The sequence below is a fragment of the Ailuropoda melanoleuca genome, chromosome 15, assembly GCF_002007445.2.
Source record: "Ailuropoda melanoleuca isolate Jingjing chromosome 15, ASM200744v2, whole genome shotgun sequence".
In the NCBI taxonomy this organism is placed as follows: domain Eukaryota; kingdom Metazoa; phylum Chordata; class Mammalia; order Carnivora; family Ursidae; genus Ailuropoda; species Ailuropoda melanoleuca.
This window is the reverse complement of record NC_048232.1, coordinates 51,197,394-51,214,132: the sequence shown is the minus strand read 5'-3', so window position 1 is coordinate 51,214,132 and position 16,739 is coordinate 51,197,394. Positions and strand designations below refer to the sequence as shown.

The 16,739-nt window shown below is 35.1% G+C and overlaps 1 protein-coding gene across 8 annotated transcripts in view; it reads right to left on the bottom strand.

Moving 5' to 3' along the window:
• The window catches only part of NAV3 (neuron navigator 3), a 570,381-nt gene that overhangs the window by 219,943 nt on the left and 333,699 nt on the right, over positions 1-16,739 (bottom strand). For all 8 annotated transcript variants that reach the window (XM_019803871.2, XM_002923310.4, XM_034644498.1 and 5 more), the window contains 2 exons: positions 12,157-12,229; positions 9,454-9,637 (listed from right to left, as the gene is read on the bottom strand). In XM_019803871.2, coding sequence (XP_019659430.1) covers positions 9,454-9,637; positions 12,157-12,229 — 257 coding nt within the window. The remainder of the gene's footprint in view (positions 1-9,453; positions 9,638-12,156; positions 12,230-16,739) is intronic.

Genomic DNA, 16,739 nt, shown 5'->3' with positions numbered 1-16,739 from the left:
TTTTTCCTAATGTGACTCCATTAACATGCTGAAAAGGGAATAATTAAAGTTTATGTTCATAACATCAAGAGTAACAGGATAGAGAATAAGAGACATGGATAGACAACAGGCTTCAACAGACTTTGAAAAACTGAAAATAAATGGAGTTGCATTAATGGAGATCATATAGGAAGAGAAGTTTCATCCTAGCGTACACATGGAGGAAGGTTTCAGTCTAGAAGAATAGGAGGGAAGCTGGACTAGGATATTGACGATAAAATGAAGGGACTATAAAAAGGAGATTAATCAAATATCCCTGTCAATCACTATCAATGACCACTGGATGGCCAGATACAAAAAAAACCAATTAATTAACCATCTAAACAAACAAGAAGCAATTTTAGCTACAATAACTGAATAATCCCAGAAAAATGATGCTGGCATAGACTGGTTCCTCAATATATCTGGACTGACCCCTCTAAAGCATCATCAAATGGATACTGCCCAACTCTTAAAGTTATCTATCGGTTTATGATTGCTTTCAAACAAATATCAACTTTCAGTAGACATTCAAGAAAGGCTTTGAACAGGAAAAAATAATAGTATATGTCCTGGTTCTGCAGAACATATTTCTAATAGCCATTATGTAAACACTCCATGATTTGAAAGTTTTTGGAATCCGTCCTTACAAAATAGAATGTAAATCATATGAACCTTAATTTAAAAAAAAAAGTGCAGACGACAGAGGTTGGAAATTGTTAGTAGATGGAGGGAGAAACAGAAATGCTAATAGTCATATTTTGTAATACAGAATGCCAAGAGATATTCTGCAGTTGACTGAGAAACAAAGATGTTATTTCATTACATAAAGTTACAAAGTTAACCAATACAAGATCTAAGAAGAGTAGCACTCCTAGAAAGACCTGACCATACATTACTCACCACCTCTAATTCCTCTCTCCCGTTTTCCACTAAACAGATCCTAATCAAGTTACCACAGCTACTATTCCACTGGAGTAGCTCGTGGAAGTCTCCAGCATGAAATCCATGAGTCAGATAAGCCTCCGACTTATGTGCAAGATTTGATGCAGTGGAAGTCCTGCAGGTAGGTAGATAATGATTTTTTTTTCTATTTTATGATTTATTAGTGATTTTATATAATGATTGAAAACATAAACTCTGTAGCCAGATCGCCTGGATTAAATTAACAGATTAATCATCAGGAAACTTTGTGCCATCTAGCTGGCATTTCCATTTCTAGTTGTTATTTTTCTTTTTTTAATTTGAGATCTAGGATTACTAATAATACATCATAGAGTTGCTGTGAGGAATGAAAGAGTGACTATGTATATAAAGTACTTAGAATCGGTGACTGGGGCTACATATAAATTATTATTATTGCTCTCCCCCTTCTCCATAGAACACTTCCTTCACTTGCTCTCCAGGCAAACAAGTTCTGGTTTTCCTGACTCTACAGGCTGCCCTTATTGAGTTTCCTCTAGCTCTTGCGAACACTCATTCTCTCAACACAGGTGGCCTCCTGACCCGGGTCCTCATCCTCTTCTCATCTATACACAGATTTGGGTGACTTTATCATTTCTAGACTCACAGTTTTTATTATTTCTATATGCTTGTATCTACAGAATTTTTGTCTGTAGACTACACTTGTCCCTTAAACTCCAGTCTTATAATTCCAATTGCCTTCTTAGTCTTTCTACTTGGATATACCTCATAGACATCATAAACTTGACATGTCTATCAAGAAATATTTGACTTTCTCCATACCAAGCCCGCTATTCCCACATTCTTTCCCTTTTCAAATGGAAACATTCAATTTCCGATGGAGAGTCTTCTCTCTGTTTACCAATCTCACTGCAAATCTGTCAGCTAATTCTACTAATATTGCCTTCAAAATATATCTCACACTGACCTTGCTCTCTCAATATGGTACTCCAAGCTTTTCTCCATGACTCCTTGTTTTCACCTTTTCCCCACTACAATCTATTCGCAACAGAGCAGCCAGAGTGACCCCTTGATTTTTTATACCTGTTTATGTCCCTACTTACGGTATATGCTAACTTCCCATCCCTCCTGGAGTAAAATCCAATGTCCTTGTAATGGCAACAGGGTCATACTACTGTCTCCCTGCTCTTGGTCTGAATTAATCCTATTCTTCTCATGCCTTCTTCTCTCTGATGCATCCCAACTGGGGTATTCCCTCTTCTTAATATAAATCAGACAGGCTCCAAACTCAGGTCTCAGCTCTTGTCTTCTGTCAGCCTGAAATTGTCTCCCACAAGATAACCACAACCGCTAGTTCTCTCACCTCCTCTGCTCAATACCATCGGAGTGAGGACTTTCTCAGAACCCTATTTAAACTTGCGGGGATATGACTTCTGCACATCATGTTTCTTTCTTTTTTTTTCTGGTTTATTTTTCTCCACCATCAGTTGTCCAGTTAGTGGTACATCTTTTAATTTTCTATTGTCTTCCATCACTAGGATGTAAGCTTCAAGAGGCAAGAATTCCTTAATCTCTTTTGTCCTCTGCTATATCTCTAGTGCCTGGAAGAGTGCCTGGAACATACTTAGTGCTTAATAAATATTTGTTGAACATATTAATGGGGGATGGGAGAGGTGGGGAGTGTGTGAATCAAAAGATAATGACCAAACTAATGAATAAAAACTAGAGGCAGAAGTATTTTATTTGGCTACATGGGAATAATTACTAAAGGAAATACCTAAAATAATTATGACCAGGCATGAGAAGGTCTGAGCATTAAGCTGTTATTTTTAATAATGAGGACATTATTACTTTGCATTACTTTTATATATTTAATAAAAGTTAGAAGTGGAATGGACAGAACTGATCAGAGAAAGTGAGAAGAGAGGGACCAGTGAGGAGGCTGACTTGAGGTTTCTAATATGAGTCAATGTATTTTATTATAAATGTGACATGATCTTAAAGGGGGTAGAAGGTAAAGTGAAAGTAGCTGGGTTGAGGGTCTATTACATGCTAAGCGTTATGCTATGGGGCACTTTCTACATGAATGAGGTCTTCTCAGTGCCCTCTTGAAGATATTATCTCCATTCCAATAGTAGAGGTAAGAGCACTAGTATTTGAACAGGTTAAAATCATTCGCCCAATGCCATACCACTGGGGATTGGCAGGCAGAATTTAAACCCATGTTTGCCTGACTCTAAAATAACCCCAAATATATAGATGCTGCTTCATCTATAACGACAGAAGTATGAGTAGTTGTCAAGATTTTTAAATAGTGAAATAAAAACACAGAACATAAGCAAAGTGTGTATGTTGTGTATATATGCCCTTTTAATACTATGCCCTCCTGGTTTCCTAAATAAGGCAATTGAAGAGTAATTTATTTCCCTTCAATTATTTCTCTCTAGGAAAGAAAAAGTCCTGCTTTTAAAAAAATTCATAAATGTCCTTTGTGTTTTGTTTTGTTTAAAGTTTAATTGATTCACTGATTTTTTTGAAGAGCACACTATAGGCCACAACACAGAGCTGAGTTAAGAAACTAATTGAAGCCAGGTTCATGAGGGCTTAAATTACCAGAGCCTTCCTGTCATCTTAAATTAAACTTCCTTATATACTTTGCAAGATTTATAACCCCAGGCTGAAAAGCTGTAAACCATCCCAGTTTCTGAGTGAATCCCCCAGAAGGAAATGCTGTTTCCTGGAAAAGAGAAAGGCAAATGTCCTTAATGGGAAGAGGGTTCCAAGAGCAATGTGTGTGGCAGGGGTCACGGGAACCTTGGCAAGGGGCTGCAGAGGGAATAGACAAGTTACTCAAAGAACATGTGTCCACAGATTTTGCTATCTGACTTGCGAGTCCTAACTGAGTAAGTTCATCTGAACTGCAAGTGGATGCATATTTGATTTTCTCCTACAAATGAAAAGCAGAAGGGCAAATGATCATCTGTGGAAATCATAATCTCCCAAATTCTCAAAATAGCTGTTACTGTAGTTCAGAAAGTCTTATCGACATCACTGTCTTTCATGTTTCTAAGATCTATGTGATTTCTTACCTGCCTCTACCTTTATAGTCAATTTCTTTTTCTTTTTTATATGTTTTATTTTTATAAAACATAAAAATATGTGTTCATGCAATTCAATAATCACTATGTGTGAGTTGGTAAAATTCACTATTTAATAAATAGGAAGGAAAGTTCTTTAATAGTCTGGACAGCAATTAAGCTAAAAGGTCCACATTTTCAGGAAAAGCCTTCCTTTTTTAAGGATTTTAGCAAATAAAAATCATCAGCTTTTACAAGTACCATCATGCTAACACCTCATGTATAACCGAACAGTACATAAGAAAAATGAATTTTCATTATATTATTTTCTTTCACTATATGATTTATCTGATATTCTCTGGAAAATTATCCATTCATGACATGCATTCTGCTCATTGTTGGCTGGCCTCATGTGACAGGCACTTTGTAAGAATTTGGAGAAATTAAACTTCCTGTTACCTTTCATGTCAAGTAGAACTTTCATTGTCAAAACTCAACACATGGAAAAGTATGACTAGCAGAAATATCCTGAATGCTCAAACCGTATTTACTGATCAAATGAATTTTGAGTTGGAAAATACAGCATTCATTTCTACTTTGTTTTCTAGAATAAGAAATAATGCTTCCCCATCTTCTAGCTAATCCTTAGAGAAAATAACTATGATTTCAACTCTTACAAAAGATTTTTTATCTCTTTATATTAATACATTTTCATATTTTCCCAGTTGGTTGAAGAAAGGCCTTTAATCTACTATTTTTTTAAAAGTTTCTTTCTTTCTACCTCCGTCCCTCCTCCCTCTCCCGCCCTCCCTCCCTTCCTTCCTTTGTTTTAGAGAGAGAGAGTGTGAGCTTGTACACACACGATGCGGGGGGGGGGGGGGGGGGGTGCAGAGAAAGAGGGAGAGAGAGAATCTTAAGCAGGCTCCACACACAGCTTGGAGCCCAACTAGGGTCTCAATCTCACAACACTAAGATCATGACCTGAGCTGAAATGAAGAGTCAGACGCTTAACTGACTGACCCACCCAGTTGCCCCATCAACCATTTTCAAAATAAAAAGTAAAAACAAAAAAATTGAGGAACTAGTTTTTATATATATTAAATAAATGCAAATAGGATGCTTTACACTATGTAACTCAGTAAGATCTTTAATATTTACTCATGTGAAATCCTTCCAAAGATCACAGACAGAGAAAATTTAATTTTTTAAGTTAAATATATTCAAATTTTTGAGAATTGAAGACTTGATTAATCAAATCTTTATCACTCAGGGTATAACCAAGTGTTCCCCGTGAAGGATTTAAGAAATTTAGAATCTGAGTTCCAGTTTTATTTTAATAAAGATACTACAAGTGGATAATTCCAGTAATAATAATAAGAATCTCCACCATATACCATTTTGAAACTAATTGCAGTTCAATATCATGACCACTCCCAAATCAAGAATATATTTAATTATTTTTATTCTACAAATTTTATAAATACACACAATTTTCACTATGAATTGTAACTACACATCTTCCTAATTAAAATTGGAAGCAGCTATAAAACAGATTTGTTAATTCTTTCATTACCTCATTTCAGAAATAGTTGTTGAAAACTGTGTGTAGGGCTCTCTGATTATCCCTTGGTCTATACCAGTGATTAAAATATAAAAAAAAAAAATACTTCTGTACTAATAGTGCCTGTCTTTTACAGGGAAATGGCAATAATAAATAATGGTTATAATAAATAAGTACATTGAGATTAAAGGTTGCTTAAAGCTAAGAAAAAATTGTGGCAAAGTACAATGGGGTGTGGACATGGGCAGCCTGTAGCGTTAAAAGCGCCTTAGTCAAGGTAAGCATCTGAGAAGGTAACACTTGAGCCGTTGACTTGAAGCAGGTGAGAGATTTAGCCAAGTAGCTAGCAGACAGAGTATTCCAGGTAAAGGAATCAGCAAGAGCACATTTCCAAAGGTGGGAGCAAACCTGGGCTATTTGAGACCATCGCAAGGCTTGGAGTAGGGAGGGACGTGTGCCCAGTAAGTTCAAAGTGTTTTATATTGTAGTGACTCAGGGAACCTAAAAACAACCTCATGAGATCGATGCCATTTTTTATTCTCTTAAGAAATGAGAATTTGTTCTTAACTGAAGCACCGAGAGGTCAGGCAAGTTGCCTGACTCCCCACAATTAGGAAGTGGGGAAATTCAGATCCAAGTGCAGGCAGTTTGATTCTAGAGGCAAACATTGAATAACTAGAGCTCTAGTTGCCACTGGAACAGGGTGTGCGCGTACACACACACACACACACACACGCAGGTATGGTCTCATGCATGTGCACCTACATACCCACAAACATACATACACAAGAGCAGAGGAAAAGCTGAGAAACCAGAAAAGGAGGGTTTGTTACCCACACTCTATTCCTCTTGGTCCATGTTTTATTCTCTTTCCCGTGTACTTGTTAACCTTTAGGTCTAAGCGTCTGTTTAGGTGAAAGATGTTTCAAATGACTGAAAACATTTGGAGTTATTTGCAAAATAGCAAAACCAAGTTAGAAATTCTTAATGTTTAAAATAAATACTGTGGGAATATATACAGTTACACCAATTTATTTAAAAAAAAAAAAAAAGAACAAAACAAAACTCTCATTGAACTGAAACCATGTGCCCTTAAAATTTTTACGAGTTGACAGAGAAAAATATAAGAATATTTTCTGGCTAAATATCCAGAATAATATAGCAACCAGTCATTTAAGCTATTTACTAGGGAAGGGCTTTAGAATTAACAGAAAGGCTTCATAAATCATGATTTATGACTCACATCTCAAACGAATGAGATAAATGTGTCACTGGGTTATTTTTTTCTGCATTAATTATCGTGGTTTTACTATGTAGACATAAAGTAAATATCTTTTCTTATGTATATTCTCACTATGGGCTTTTGAAAAATACTTAACATACATTGATTATTGTGTGTAAGTCCACATAAATTCTAATTCATGGGCTATTTCCCTGCACCAAATCTATATAAATGGAAATGAGTATTAATTTTGAAATATAATATTCTCCAAAACAGATAATAAATTCTACTAAAATGAAGACACGTAGCCCCTCTACCTCAGGGTCGTAACTATTATATTTAGTACAGCAAGTACTCCACATTATCAGTTCATTATCAGTCTACCAAGTAATTAAAAGTAATTAAATTTATCACAAGAAAAATTCTTTAAGAGTCTACCTCAGTCTTGAAGGACACTGTTGAAAAGAATACTTTTCAAAGCCTTCCAATGAAAAGAAGAAGACTGCTCTCCCCAAAATGGTATAAAATTACCATGCCTACTATGAAGGGCTTTATATTTTTAAGTAAAATTTAGTTCCATAACAGCCATGCATATCCAGCAAGAATGAGAAAAATAATCTCCCCAGAAGGGTCATAACCACTGAGAAATTCTAGGCAAGAAATTCCACATGGCAGATACGGAAATAGAATGAGGTAAAGCCAAGACAAATGATATTCCACGTCACTTTCAGAGTTAACATGTTTTGTACAATACCACTTAACTTCCTTTGTTTTTTCAGCTACTATTCTTGCTTCTTGTCCATTCAAATAACTTCAACCAAAGTCTAGGAAATATTATTTCTGGCAGTTTCTAAAATCTAGATCTCTTTCTACCAAACATCCCCCCCCATAAATAATAATAAATAATAAAAAAAGATATTTCCTCCCCCCCATTCTTAAAGAAATGCAAACAACTTCCCCTGTAGAGAATTTTGTTTTCACTTTGACTTTTGTACAATTTCACTTACATCACAAAAAGCCAGGAGGAGCTTTAAGAACAAAAGCATGTCTACATTACTAAGTAATGAGAAACATCTTTTATCACTCCCTGAACTATGCCGTATACCCTGTATTTTTTGATGAAATTACAATTTTTCTTTATTGACTTAATAATTCATTAGTGAGTCAAGCCCACCAAAGTGAACAGTTTATTTGGTCATACAGAGAAAAGCAGTATTACTTAATATGAAGAAAGGGCTGGTTGGCAGACGAAAGAGAAGAGGATTTAGGAACTGTTCATATTTGACAGTAAGTAGCAGGGGTGGGGGGTGGTATGTGAATGTAATTAGGAATTTTACTCTAACTGTGTGAATCAGTACTAAATACCAAAAACAAACTCAGGGTAAACTGAGTGTTACTGTTTCAGCTTTGCCTTCTAAGATGGAAAGAGTTAAATATTTGCATCTGTTTGATATGTATATATACTCTTAAAGATGGTGAGTATTTGGATATTGGACATTTTCCCTCCAAGGAAAAACAATCAGCTATTTACACAATAGAACTAATGACCCAATATCCTGGTCATTGGTGAGGAACAAATGAGCAGTATGCATGAAACTTGTTAACTTCATTTCATTCTGTGATCATTTTTTGATGTGTCAACTTAGCTAGGCTTATTCGGTCCCACTTGTTCAATCAAACACTAATCTAGGTGCTGCTGAGAAAGTATTTTGTGGATGTGGTTAAAATCCACAGCAGCTGACTTTACATAAGGGAGCTTATCCTAGATAATCTGGGTAGGTCTGGTTCCCCACTTGAAAGGTCTTAAAGGCAGGATGCAGGCTTCCTTGAGAGAAGAAATTCTACCTGTATAAAAAAGTTTTGGCTCATGCTAAGAGAGTTTCAGCCTGCCCTTCCTGCGGGGCTGCCTTTAGGATTTCAGACTTGCCTAGTGAGTCCCCACGATCTGTAAACCAATTCTTCACAATAAATCTCTTAATCCCTTCCTGGTTCTGGTTCTCTGGTTGAACCCTGACTGATATAATTCCAAATTGGAAAACAGCGCTCCAGGAAGAAGGAAGGAAGTTGCCATGATTTGTCAGCACCCCACCCCAGGCTGTGTCTACAATGTGCCAACAGACTCAAGTCAGATGAACACATACACATGTGTGTATAAATGCACACACACACACACACACGCGCACAATCATACATTAAAAACAGTATGCTCCCAAACACTCAAATCCCTATGTTTAACAGACCCGAAATTTTTGACAGATTTAATGAACTGACCACGAGCCTCAACAAGAGATAACGACACAACGGGAGAGCGGGACTCAAGAGCACATTCTAGATAATAATCTACAGGAGGAAACAACCGTGCCAGGTCACTTACAAGAAAGACATTTCACACACTTTGGTACAAGCCACAATCACCTTTAGAAAACAAACACAAATATTTCACCTCAAATGAATAACTGTTGTTCATCCAACCAAAAGAAAAAGTGGTCTTCACTTCTCCAACATTGACTAAATTACATCGTTAGCACTGATGTAACTGCGTAAATATGTTTTTCAATCTCACAAACAGTAAGTTGTTAAAAAAAAAAAAACAAAACAATTTATATCCAGACACGTTAATTTTACACGCACGCCCTGCTTCCGGTCCTTACCTGGACTGCATATCTTGCTGGGTTTTGGCCTGACTGGCTTCGGCCTGAGGGGAGGCGTGGCTGACCCGCTGCTGCAGCTCGGCCAAGGACTGGTAGTACTGCTGCTGATGGTGCTGCTGCTGCTTGTAGCGGGACAAACTGAAAAACAGCCCTAGAATGGCTTTTAAGTTTCCATTTCTTATTTCTGTATCGAAGGGAAAATATAAAAACAGGAACATGTGAAATGAACGCGGTTTTCCTTTTTATTTTATTTTTTGCAAGTGCAATTCCAGTTGCCATTCTCTTAGACTAAACCTGCGAAGACAGAACAGCGCCTCGAGTCTCGCAGTCAGAGATTCAAGCAAATCTGAATTTCTGAAGCACGATAACATTTCCCAACAGCCTGGAGCTTCAGGGACAGAGTGATGGGATGGAAGGTAGAACAAAACTTGTATGAGCAATGCTCTTTGCAGAGCCTAAACTGATTTTTCTGGAGTTCGCTTCTTCCTGGAAATGGATGGGCTCCTGTCTTGGGTTAATCATTTGATTCAGCATTCTGCTTCCCTCACAAATTCACAGCTGTTACCAGTCTAGTGATGGCTAGGAACTGGAGAAAGACAGCCACTTAAATGGTGGTGGTGGGTATGCCTTATAATGGCAACTGGATTTATAGTAGTCTTCCTAAATCACCTAACAATCAATTTATTAAAATGTTTATATATTTATATATATGACTATATCTGTTACCGCCCAAAAGTAGACATTATACGTATTAATTTTTTAATGGTCCAATTTTTCTCTTGCCTCATATTACATATTAATAAACAATAAAGATCAGCTTATTCATGACTTTAGATAACAACTGAAGAAACGTGAATGTAAATCCTACTTCTAGTACATGGAGCTCCTAAATTTTTCTAATACTGAATAAAAAGTTAAACACCCAAAGTAAGCTACAATCTAAACCTCGTTTTCTTTCGCTTGTAGTTATAATTTAAAAATTCTGAGAAGAGATGGAAGTCAAGCTTGAAATAAGACTATAAAACCTGTAACCATATTCTAAATAAAATGTGCTGTTGGCAATAAAATATGTGATGTCAAGGTTTTACGTCTCCTTTTTGTAGTTTAGGGTCATTAACAAACTATTCCGATTTCTTGCTTTCTGGCAATTTATAAACATCACACAAAGTATGCTGTGGAATCATTCATTTAAAATGAGAATGAGATGTTTCCTCCCCTCCCCAACCCTCTCACAGTTGCCATAATGTAGAAGGGTAGTCTGATCAATATAAGGCTACAGTAAGAAAGTATTAATGTTCTCATGTAAACCTAGAAGATCTTAAAGGTTTTAAAAATTTCTTGTTTTTTTACTATGTACATTTTATTAATTTAGAAAATCACTTGGAGCATTCATATATTTTTAGAAGATAAATGAAAATCAATGGGTTTCTGTTACTAAAGGATGTCATATGAGAAGGCAGAGACATGAAATGAACAAATGATAACATTTCTAACTTACTTTTAACCACAGAAAACATAAAATGTCTTCCTGGGGAATTTTATCAACTTTTATTCTAAGTTGCAGAACCATCAGTTAGGTTTGAACGTAAGCTTTTTGACCACTAAATGTGTAATTTAATACCACATTAAATTACACATCATATAAATGTGAAAGACAAAGGAAATTTAAAACAACAAAAAATGAATATAGAAGAAAAATTGGGAAAACTAAAAAATTCTACTAAATGTTCACTGTATTTCAGAAGCCACATAATTCCTCTTTTTCCAATGACAGCAAAATTTTTAAAACTTAGACCTAATATTTCTAGTATGTGTGGGGAAAAAGGCTATTCCGAGCAAATGACTATAGTAGAAATTAACTAACCTAAATTGTTAAAGTATATATCAGTATCTAGCAGAATTTTAATACATAAATTAATATTCTAAGAAAATGGTGGTTAATGCAGATCTCAAAGGACTTGCTATTTTATAGCCTTAGCAACTAGATTTTGTTATAGTACTTGAAAAGTTTTCCTAAAAGTATATGTGAAAGAAAAAGATTAAAAAAAAAAAAACCAGTTCAGTCTTTTTCCACTTTTCTGTATTTTAATTTTAGTGATGATCTTTTAAACCTTTAATGACCTTAAAACTTTTACATATGACAGCTGTTAAATATTTTAACCGCTAATTATTTAAGAACTCATGATAACTTATTCAAACTTACCAAATATTTCAACAAGGACTACTAATTTGATATGTTATTGATAAAATAATGCTTGCAAACTAATCATACTATTTTTACCAGAATTTAGTCTACCGATAATGTGGCATTATCTATGTATCCATCCAACCCTCTACTTAAGACTCTAAAAATACTATACACTGGTAATAACATAAAAATGTTTTGTTAATCTACCCCTCTCCCACACACTCAGTCGTGAAAATAACAGTTTTGGCAAAATACAATCTACCCCTCTCCCACACACTCAGTCGTGAAAAAAACAGTTTTGGCAAAATAACAGTTTTGGCAAAATACATATATAAATAATAAGAGCATACATTAATAACCGTTGCATTTATGTTTCTATTATTTTGGAAACTTGACTTCATGTATTAAGAAGCTATGTACTCCCACTTGACATTTCTTACAATACAAAAATTCTTTTTTTTTTTAACAAACTTTTTTTTTTTTTGGTTATTTGTGACAACGGTGCCTTTTCTTACCTTCAGCAGATAGACCTTGAACATTTACTCCTCTGGCTGCTAGAAAACTAAGGCAGACATCAACATTTTCAATCTGTAACATGAAAAAGCAGTGAAAAAGCAACTTAGAGGGTTATTTCAAAATAAACAAATGAGCTAAAATGAAACCAGAGAGTAAGATAAAGAATGAATACTTTACATTCATTTCATACTAGAGATCTTTACCAGAGTTTAACTAGAATTATTTCAGCTAATTGTAGAACGGATATAAAGCTTGCATTGTCCGGTTTGGTATTCACAAACAATTCATAAGGGCCTGATCAAGAATGGCATTCACACAGATCAGCAACCCACCTACTTAACATAAAATTGTATTTTGTGCTTCACAACTAAGTCTCAACGAAAGCATCCATACAAGAGGAAACTGTTGCTCATGCAAGTTGTAGAATGTTAGGATGTGGGTACTTGGGATTCAACCAGTAATATTTGGTCATTATGCCAGAGGGTTGATATAGCATGAAAGAAATAATGCGTATTTTCATCTTAAGCCATAGCCAAGTCTTTACTTTAAAAAATGTATTTGTAATTTGACAGTTGTATATTCATCTAATTAAATATAGGTATTGCCTTTATAATTAAAAATTGGGATGCCATGGCTTTCAAACATTTAGTTTTGATATAATTACCAGTTTTTAAACATTTAGAGTGATAAGTAAAAACAAAAACCCCCAAAGGACTGATTTATGTTAATCACAGGTTGATCTCAGTATTGATTATGGAGTTATACAGCAAAGTTAAACAGCTAAGCCTTTTTAAAAGAATGTAGGAAACTAGAAAGTTCTAGTTCTTTATGAGCCATTTCCTGGGTTGTTTGGTATTCCATAAATCTTGAAATTCTAAAGTAAATAGAAGATTTAAAGTTAACATTTGGCAAGGTATTGTTTTCTGTCCCATTAAATTCTCACCCAAAGCTATGCATAAGGACATACAAAGTTCTGCCAATGTCCTCTCTAGCTTAGCTTCAGAGCAAGGTCAAAATGTCTCTTAAAGAAAAGAAAAGAAAAAAAAAAAGATTAAAAACTGTCCTTATAAAATGAACAGATATTTCTATTCCTTTTTAAATGTAATTTTATGCAAAACTAAATTAATATTCAATGAAACGTTCTTTGCTTAAAAATGATTGCAACTAAGGTATACACATTTGTTTGGAGAAAAATTATTTTTATTGATTTATTTCAAAGTAAGTATTACTAAAAAAAAAAAAAAGTTAAGTTTTATTTAAACTAGTCTACTGAAAAAAACCCTAAAAACAATAGATTGGAAGTCACTGAATACAACATGACCAAACAAGTCTTGTTTGCCCATCAGCATCCAAATAGCCAATAAGACTATGGTGCTGAAGTATATTTTAAATCCTTTCCTTCCTTTACTTTCCACTTTGCTACTAGAAAAGAAGACTATAAAAGGAAGAAAATAAGGAGGAAAGAAAAGAAATGGGAAAAACAGGATGTTCTACTGTATTCATCTAAAATGTTCTTTTAGGGGCACCTGGTGGCTCAGTAGGTTAAACTACTGCCTTCGATTCAGGTCGTGATTCCAGGGTCCTGGACTGAGCCCCATGTCAGGCTCCCTGCTCAGCAGGGAGTCTGCTTCTCCATTCCCTCTGCCCCTGCTTGTGTGTTCTCTCACTCACTCTCTCTCTCTCTCAAATAAATGAATAAAATCTTAAAAAAAAATGTTCTTTTAAAGTTTTTTTTTTTGGACCATTAAAAACAAGTAAAAGAAACACACCAAATAATTATTGTGGTCTAATACTAAGAGAATTGAATTGAATATTTTTAAATGTTTGCCATAATAGTCCTGATGCTGTTGATTTCCTATCAAGTATATACTTTTTATAGAAAATAAGAAGATTCCTGGTCCAAACATATGTAATTTACTAAAAAATGTTCACGGGCTATTATTGCCTAAACTTTAGTTACTTTTATTACTCACGAACATATTAATTCACTATAAGACCCACAAAAGGTTAATAAATAGTGCCTGTAATTAGATTGTCAGATAGTGTTTTTGGCTACCATTTAAACCACTTAAAAAATAAACTGGTGGCTGGAGTGGGTATTAAAGACAAAGAAATATCTCAGCATGCACCATAAATTAGAAAGGGAAAACAAAAGGGTCCTGATAGAGTAGAGAAAAAATACTGAAAATACATTCAACAATATTCATTTATATATTCAGGTATGGGGGTTTTTTGAGACCAAGCCCCTGGATGACAGGGGTTATGTTTTGTTCACTCATGTAGCTTCAACAACCTAAGAGGGAGCTTGGTATCTGATAGGTGCTCAGTGCACGCTTAAGGAAGGATAGAGGTAGAAAGGAGTGGTGGTTAATCCATTCCTATGGAAAGGAGTTGGAGGGGTCAGGGACAATCAGAGAGAAAAAAGAGAGAGAGGGAGAAAGAGAGAAAAAGGGAGAGAGAGGAGGAGATGGAAAGGAGAGAAGGAGGCAGTGGGAGGTAGGAGAGAGAGAGAGAAAGCAGGAGAGACAGGGAGAGAGAGATCATTTGATTCATAGCATATAGGTTCAATTCTCTTTGGGATTTTTAAAATTATACTACTCTGTGCCTGACTCCAGACCAAAAAAATCAGAAATTCTGTGGGTTGGGGCTGAACTTCAATTTGTTTTCAAATTTTAGCTCCCAGTGTCAGTCTACCTTCCTCTTTACAGATTAAGCAACTGACCTCCGGAGAAGATCTCATATATAAAAGATGAGAAAAAGAAGAAGCCAACAGAAGTCTATAATACTTTTTATCCCCAATTTCCATGAAATTCAAGATGTACAAAAGTAAAAACTGAAAATAATAGAATAGCGATGAATTTTGGAAAGATGTAGTCTGGAAAGTTATATGGGGGGAAGAGGCATGCAGGAGGTGTCCTTTGTTTTGATCTGAGTGTGACTACACAGGTATATACATATTAAAGAAATTAATCAGCTATACACTTAAGATTGGAGGACTTTATATACTCTCAATGTTTCTTTTATCTCAATTCCTATTAGAGTACTTTACACTCTTTTATGTGTGCTTTACTTCAATTAAAAATAAAAATAAAATGATCAGCCCCTTGTTTTATTGAAAATAAAGGCAAACAAGGAGAAAAGTACAGAAACTTGATGGCTGGCTAGTGCAAGTACTGAAGTGAATGATGCTGGTGTTCCAGAACATGGCAGTGGCGGTGAAGGTGATCCAGACTCTGGATGGAAGTTGAAGAAATCTAGTGGGAAGATATGGCATATAAGAGAAAGTGAGGAGTCAAGGATGACCGTGATACTACATAATTCATACACTTTACATTTTATGCCTGTGGTATTTTATATATATCCCCTCATAGCAGTGATCCAGAGGAATTCATTCTCAGCTCTGTGGGCACTACACTTCTCATATAGCTCAAGGAATAGTCACATCCAGAGCTCATGGACAGTCACTCCCAGGACTTTTACTTGCCTACTTTGACATCATGCACAATTTGTTGGGTCTATTTGTGGCTTACATTTTATTTGCCCAGAGCACACACTTTGCCTCTCTTTTCCTGTTAAATTTAAGCATGGCTGCACAAAACATACAAAACTATTGACTTTGTAATGAAAATAAAACAGTAAGTTTCTAAGTACTAAATCCACTCAATCACAGACAGTTTCTAAGTTCTAAACCCAGTCAATAACATCTAGTCAGAACTTTGAAAATCTCTGGGTACACAGAGCCCTGAGGCTTTTGTATTCTATGAAAATATCTATTATTATCACGATGCCTAAACAAAAAGGCAATTTTGCACAAATAAATATGAAAATGGACTGCTGTGTGTGTTTTCCTTATCGAAGACACAAATTCAATACAAGTTGGTTCAGTTTTTGGAGCACTACCATTTAATTTTATTTATGTTTTATAAAATGAAATCCTTCAATTATTCATTCATCAAGCATTTATTAAACTTATTTTATGCATGGAATTATGCTCAGTGCTGCAGATATAAATTTCAAGACATAGCCATTATCCTAATTTTTCTAAAGAGCATTGACTCATTTCTAATATTTTCCACACTCCCATGAAAAATGAAAGGCATTTTTCAAGACAGAAATTTCGTTGTCTAATTTCATAATTGTACTTTTATCCTGATCCTTATGAACTTGCTAAAGATAAGCATGTATATTGCTAAATCACAAATTGGGTTTCAAATGAAGAAAATAAGTGTTTTCATTATCTTCACTATGAAAACTCAAGACAGTCATCATTGTATTTGTGCCCTCAAAGTTTATTAAACCTGATGGTCAATATACATTCTCAACATATTAAATGCAGAAGATATACTGGAAATATTTGTATTTATTCATTTTATTGTTGAATAAACTATTCCAAAAACTGTAGAATTTTTAATTAGCACAGTTCTTTATTGAACTCATACACTTTAAGCTGTATGTTTTATGACACCTAGCCTTTTGGTACTTTTACTACAAAACTGGTATAACTTGTTTCGGAAAGTGTGACTAGAGGCATCTTTCACAGTATTAACAAAGTTATACCTTGTCCATTCTCACGTACCTTTCA